The 7,533-nt window shown below is 38.3% G+C and overlaps 1 protein-coding gene across 1 annotated transcript; it reads right to left on the bottom strand.

Annotated features, from left to right (window-relative positions):
• Positions 1–4,123: 4,123 nt before the first annotated feature.
• Positions 4,124–5,065, bottom strand: LOC138425616 (olfactory receptor 2B6-like). Its single transcript, XM_069563738.1, has one exon. The coding sequence runs from the start codon at positions 5,063–5,065 to the stop codon at positions 4,124–4,126; it is 942 nt and encodes a 313-aa protein (XP_069419839.1).
• Between the last annotated feature and the right edge of the window lie 2,468 nt (positions 5,066–7,533).

Below are 7,533 nucleotides of genomic sequence, written 5' to 3'. Positions count from 1 at the left end.
TTGAAGACATTATGCTAAATGAAATGTCAGTCGCAAAAATACACAAATACTTTATAATTCCACTTCTATTAGGCACCTAGAGTAATCAAAATCATAGAGACAAAAAGTAGAATGGAGGTTTCCACGGTGAAGGGAAAATCGGTATTTATTGTTTAATAGGCACAGAGTTTTAGTTTAGAAAAATGAAAATTATTCTGGAGATGGGTGGTGATGAAAGTTGCACAAAATATGATGTATTTAATGCCCCTGAACTGTACACTCAAATATGGTTAAAATCACAAATATAATGTTATATATTCATCACTACAATTTAAAGAAAGCAACATTCAGAATGTGCTGCTATGCTTAGTTGCTAAGTCCTGTCTGACTCTTTGCGACTTCATGGACTGCAGCCCACCAGGCTCCTCTATCCATTGAAATTCTCTAGGCAGGAATACTGGAATGGGTTGCCATGCCTTCCTCCAGGGAACTTCCAAACCCAAGGATTGAACTCAGTTTTCCTGCATTGTAGGCAAAAAAAATTACTTGGATTAGGAAAATAAAGTTCTCAGAATTGCAAATAAATAAACAAAATTAGCTTACATTTACAATTAGTAAAATTAGACCTTATTCTAAACGAATATATTTGTTATATTTTTAATAATCACAAAGTAACTAAAAATAACTTAGTTATAGAATTTGCCTGTAAATCATTTTCTACCAGTATAAAATCAAACCTAACATATGAAATTGCTGAATCAATTAACCCTTCATTAAGAAAAATTAAAAGCTATTTCAATTTTATTTTTCTTCTATATTCTCAGAATTCATCAAATTTCACTGACTTTGATGCTGAAATGCACATTTGCATCTGGATATTTGATAAATTAGTTATTTGGACCTTTAGCAGTGAATTTATCTTCAATGAGGAAAGTACTCTTATGTTTACAATATAATCAATTAGCATTTTGCTTCCATTTACTCATTTAATGATACTTATTTCTCATAAGAAAGAGAATGGAAATTAGAACTTGACATATCCAATTTATTTCTCATATTCGCATTATTCTGTGGCAAAAGTACATGATATTACTGTGATGTTTTAAGGAGAAACATAATAAATGTATGTTTTAATTGTATTTTCTAAATGTGTAATGTATTATAGGAGAAAACATGGGAGAAAAAGAGATAGAAGCACAATTAAATACCTATAATGTGAATGAATCACTCAATAATCCAAAGAACCAACTGATACGTAAGCACATGTAACCCTCAATACTTTGATGACTCCTAGAGGTGATATCTGACTCTTTGCGACCCCATGAATCACAGCACGCCAGGCCTCCCTGTCTATCACCAACTCCCGAAGTTCACTCAAACTCATGTCCATCAAGTCCCATCAGCCATCTCATCCTCTGTCGTCCCCTTCTCCTCCTGCCCCCAATCCCTCTGAGCATCAGGGTCTTTTCCAATGAGTCAACTCTTCCCATGAGGTGGCCCAAGTTTTGGAGTTTCAGCTTCAGCATCAGCCCTTCCAAAGAACACCCAGGACTGATCTTAGGATGGACTGGTTGGATCTCCTTGCAGTCCAAGGGACTCTCAAGAGTCTTCTCCAACACCACAGTTCAAAAGCATCAATTCTTTGGCGCTCAGCTTTCTTCACAGTCCAACTCTCAGATCCATACATGACCACTGGAAAAACCATAGCCTTGACTAGATGGACCTTTGTTGGCAAAGTAATATCTCTGTTTTTCAATATACTGTCTAGGTTGGTCATAACTTTCCTTCCAAGGAGTAAGTGTCTTTTAATTTCATGGCTACAATCACCATCTGCAGTGATTTTGGAGCCCCCAGAAATAAAGTCTGACACTGTTTCCACTGTTTCCCCATCTATTTCCCATGAAATGATGGGACCAGATGCCATGATCTTCGTTTTCTGAATGTTGAGCTTTAGGCCAACTTTTTCACTCTCCTCTTTCACTTTCAAGAGGCTTTTTAGTTCCTCTTCACTTTCTGCCATAAGGGTGGTGTCATCTGCATATCTGAGGTTATTAATATTTCTCCCGGCAATCTTAATTCCAGCTTGTGCTTCTTCCAGCCCAGGTGTTTCTCATGATGTACTCTACATAGAAGTTAAATAAGCAAGGTGACAATATACAGCCTTGATGTCCTCCTTTTCCTATTTGGAACCAGTCTGTTGTTCCATGTCCAGTTCTAACTGTTGCTTCCTGACATGCATACAAATTTCTCAAGAGGCAGGTCAGGTGGTCTGGTATACCCATCTCTTTCAGAATTTTCCGCAGTTTATTGTGATCCACACAGTCAAAGGCTTTGGCATAGTCAATAAAGCAGAAATGTTTTTCTGGAACTCTCTTGCTTTTTCCATGATCTAGCAGATGTTGGCAATTTGATCTCTGGTTCCTCTGCCTTTTCTAAAACCAGCTGGAACACCTGGACTGAGCAACTGAACTGAACTGAACTGAACTGAAAGGTGATATGGTAAGATGTACAGTGTGGTAATCCAATACTTATGGTATAGACTATGTTCCCTCAAGAAGACTAAAATGTAAAGAAGCTATTGTGAAAGAAACGTGTATGAAACAAAAAATCATTGGAAATCATTAAAGATGTGCTATTTTAATCTCTAGGCTGTCTTTTGGAGTTTATGAGAATACTGAAAATATTAATAAATAGGGAGAATATGAAAAATATTTCAAGGAAGGAAAATTAATGAATGCCTAGGATTTGATCTATGAAGGAAATAAAAAAGAATGTTTCTAATGAGGAGGAAAACATGAGAGAAGAGAATGGAAGGACTTCCCTGGTGGCTCAGATGGTAAAGAATCCTCCTGTGATGTGGGAGACCTGGGTTCGATCCCTGGGTTGGGAAGGGATGTCCTGCAGGAGGGCATGGCAACCCACTCCAGTATTCTTGCCTGGAGAATCCCCATGGGCAGAGGAGCCTGGCAGACTGCAGTCCATAGGGTCACAGAGTCAGACATGACTCTGCCTAAGCACAGAGAATAGAAAATCTGAGTTTAATTCTAGAATATAAATCATTGTGGTTTTTAATATTATGTTGACATGAGTGTGGTATTGAAAATTTTAAACTAGGGTTTCGAACTTCATATCCAAATTTAAAGTTGTTATATTTCAGGGTTTTGGTAAATTTCTTCTAATTATATAAAAAAAAGGTGTGTGTGTGCATATGGTATTATCAGAGAAATGATTGCTGGCTTTTGTCATATTCTTAGAAAGGTCTGCTGCTGCTGCTGCTGCTAAGTCACATCAGTCATGTCTAAGTTACACCAACTTATACAAACATAAAATAAAGTTGAAAATATTGAGATTATACAGTTTCTGGTGAACTGGAAGACTAATTCTGGATACTTGTTCAATAAATAGGTTTAGGCAACAAAAGACTAATGTAACTTCCTATCAATAAACTTTTATTTGCGGGAGGTAATCAAAATAGTTGTGGCTCAGCTGGTAAAGAATCTGCCTGCAATGCGAGAGACCTGGGCTCAGTTTCTGGGTTGGGAAGATCCGCTGGAGAAGGGAAAGGCTACCTACTCCAGTATTCTGGCCTACAGAATTCCATGGACTCTAATAGTGTATGGGGTTGCAAAGAGTTGGACATGACTGAAAGACTTTCACTTCACAATCAAAATAGTTCTCTGAGGAATGATGAAAACAGGACAAGTTGAAGAGAAGTTAGTAAGCTGCATAAACACTAAACATTTACAAAGCTTATCAGTATATTCCTCATGTTAAATAACAAAATTCAATCAAATGAATTTTAAAGATCTAGTTGGCTTTAGTGAATGATTCATGAATCAGGTAGCATCCCACCAAGCAAATAAAAAATGCCTCTGCTTAGCTGTAGAAAGAAAAAAAATTTTAAGGTACGAAAGGGGCAAAACGACAAGAAACACCCAAAACCCAAAGGGAATTATTAGCAAAAAATGCATTGTTTTGGACAAGGTTGCCCTTAGTGCTAACCAGATAATTCCAAGTTGTTTGAGTAAAAGTTACATTCTTGGGGGATTGAGATGGCAATTAGGTTAGGTATTCAAGTCTTTGTACTGTTACATGGACTTAGTATAACTGACTCCATTTGGGGCCTATTTTTTCTTTTTAATATTTATTTCCTGATTAAGAAGACTCTTGCCATTAACCTTTTGAAGGCCTCCTTAACCTCTTTGTTTCTAAGTGTATATATCAGGGGATTCAGCATGGGTGCAACAATTCCATAAAAGAGGGAAACCATCTTTCCCCGGTCCTTGGAGCTGGGTGAAGGTGGTTGCAGGTACATGGAGATGGCTGTACCATAAAAAAGTGACACCACAAGTAGATGGGAGCCACAAGTTCCAAATGCTTTTTGTCTGCCTTCAGCAGATTGGATCCTCAACACTGCTCGGGCAATAAAAACATATGATATAACAATAAGTGTAAAGGGTACTAGATGGAATAGCATACTTACAAAGAAGAGTTCAGCTTCATTTGCTGTGGTGTCAACACATGACAATTTGAGCAGAGCAGGGACTTCACAGAGAAAGTGATCTAGTACAAAGGGGCCACAGAGTGGCAGTTGGAGAGTCAAGATAGACAACCACATTGCGTTGCTGAAACCAGTAATCCAGGATGCAGCTGCGAACTGGAGGCAGAGCCTTTGGCACATGATGACTGAGTAATGGAGAGGCCGACAAATAGCTACAAACCTATCAAAGGACATGACGGGCAGCAGAACACATTCAGTGGCCCCCAAAGCCAGAAATATGAACAGCTGGGCCACACAGCCACCATAACTAATTACCTTCCTGGTGCTGTGCAGATTTACCAGCAACTGTGGAACTGTACTTGTGGTGTAGCAAAGATCTAGGAGTGACAGATTGGTAAGAAAGAAATACATGGGAGTCTGGAGTCTGGAGTCCAGGCGTGACACTAGAATAATGGTCAGATTCCCAAAGATAGTCACCATGTAAGAAATGAAGAAGACCACAAAGAGTAGAAACTCTAGCCATGGTTGATCTGAGAAGCCTAAGAGGATGAACTCCAGGGGGATACTCTCATTTACTGGAGTCATGATCAGTGTTTCAATTCTTCATTTCCTGAAACATAAAAATTCAGGAGGTCAATGAACATGTATTGACTATTTCAATTATTTGTAATCACTTTCATACCTGTTTGAAGACAGTAACAGAACTGATGTTGCTTGTAACATGAAAAATATGTAATTATCTAAATATTTCTAAAATTCAGTCTTTCTATCTCTGTTATCAGCACTTCAAAGAGAAAAGCCAAAATTTTAAAAGAAAACACCTGATTTAAACAGTTCCAATAAAATTTGTTCTTTGATTTTTATTTTCCTGTCATTTGGTTAATTTTTGTTTGTAATACTTGCCACCTAGAGAGCAATTAAGAAATTTCAGTTACAATTCCTGCTGTATTACTTTTTCCTTTTAATTTCTCCTCAGTGCCAAGGAGATCACTGTATCTATCATCTGAAACAAAATTATTTAGGCCACCCCCAAAACTATGTTGTAGATTGATTCTAGCAAGCTATCAGACACGTTTCGAAGGAGCATGCTTCTTTTTGCCTTCTAGGACATCGTAGAATCAAAATAAAATGATACAGAATTTGGAGCCAGACAAGCCTGAATTCAAGGCTTTTCTGTGTTAAGTCATGAATTACATTGTCCAGGCAATATTTCTTATGTTCTGTGAACTTCAGGTTCCCCATCAATATAACGAATCTAGCAATGTCTTTCTGGTATGGTGGTGTTAACATGAGAGAAAGAAACTATAGTGATCCAAGACCTCTGAAATGTTCTGAGAGGAAAACTGCTTATTAGTTTTAGAACTCTTTTTTTTTCTTTTATTTATTTTAATTGGAGGCTAATTACTTTACAATATTGTGGTGGGTTTTGCCATACATCACATGAATCAGCCATGGGTGTGCATGTGTTCCCCATCCTGACCCTCCCTCCCACCTCCCTCCCCATCCCATCCCTCAGTGTTATCCAGCCCTGAGCATCCTGTCTCATGCATCGAACCTGGACTGGAGATCTATTTCACATATGATAATATACATGTTTCACTGCTATTCTCACAAATCATCCCACCCTTGCCTTCTCCCACAGAGTCCAAAAGTCTGTTCTTTACATCTGTGTCTCTTTTGCTGTCTTGCATATAGGGTCATCATTACCATCTTTCTAAATTCTATATATATGTGTCAATATATTGTATTGGTGTTTTTCTTTCTCTTAAGTGTCTTAGGGTTACCAACGGAAGATGACTCTTTGAGTTAAAAAGTTGCCTTCTCAATCCCTCCACTTCTCCAAAACCATCAACCTCAACAATAGAGGTAATAGTGATTATCTGATGTAAATTTAAAATCTGATCTTGTGTGTAAATTGCCTGGCATAGTGCCACACAGCAATGTGAACTGAGCTATCATAGTGATACAGGAACTCTGGGCTTTTTAGCACAGAGGCTGTTCAGAGATGGTGCTGTTAAAGTGCTGCATTCAATATGCCAGCAAATTTGGAAAACTCAACAGTGGCCACAGGACTGGAAATGGTCAGTTTTCATTCCAATCTCAAGTAAGGGCATGCCAAACAATGTTCAAACTACCACACAATTGCACTAATCTCACACACTAAGAAAGTAATGCTCAAAATTCCCCAAACCAGGCTTCAAAAGTACATGAACCGTGAGTCTCCGATGTTCAAGCTGGATTTAGAAAAGGCAGAAGAACCAGAGATCAAATTGCCAGCATCTGTTGGATCATAGAAAAAGCAAGCAAATTTCAGAAAAACATCTACTTATGCTTCATCGATTATACCACAACCAACTGTGGGAAATTCTTCAAAGATGGGAATACCAGATCACCTTACCTGCCTCCTGAGAAATTTGTATGTAGGTCAAGAAGCAACAGTTAGAACCGAACACAGAACAACAGACTGGTTCCAAATAGGAAAAGGAGTACCTCAAGGCTGTATATTGTCACCCTGCTTATTTAACTTACATGCAGAGTACATCATGCAAAATGCCTGGCTGGATGAAGCACAAGCAGGAATTAAGATTTCCGGGAGAAATATCAGTAACCTCAGATATGCAGATGATACCACCCTTAAGGCAGAAAATGAAGAGAAACTAAAGAGCCTCTTGATGAAAGTGAAAGAGCAGAGTGAAAAAGCTGACTTAAAACTCAGCATTCAGAAAACTAAGATCATGGCATTGGTTCTATCACTTGATGGCAAATAGATGGGGAAACAATAGAAACAGTGAGATACTTTATTTTCTTGGGCTCCAAAATCACTGCAGATGGTGACTGCAGCCATAAAATTAAAAGATGCTTGCTATTTGGAAGAAAAGCAATGACCAACCTAGACAGCACATTAATAGCACAGACATTACTTTGATGACAAAGGTTCATTTAGTCAGTTCAGTTCAGTTCAGTCGTTCAGTCGTGTCCAACTCTTTGCAATCCCATGAACCACAGCACACCAAGCCTCCCTGTCCAACACCAACTCCTGGAGTCTACCCAAA

This window comes from Ovis canadensis, chromosome 20 (genome assembly GCF_042477335.2).
Source record: "Ovis canadensis isolate MfBH-ARS-UI-01 breed Bighorn chromosome 20, ARS-UI_OviCan_v2, whole genome shotgun sequence".
Lineage (NCBI taxonomy): Eukaryota > Metazoa > Chordata > Mammalia > Artiodactyla > Bovidae > Ovis > Ovis canadensis.
Note: the sequence above shows the minus strand (reverse complement) of the source record. Positions and strands in the feature narration are given on the sequence as shown.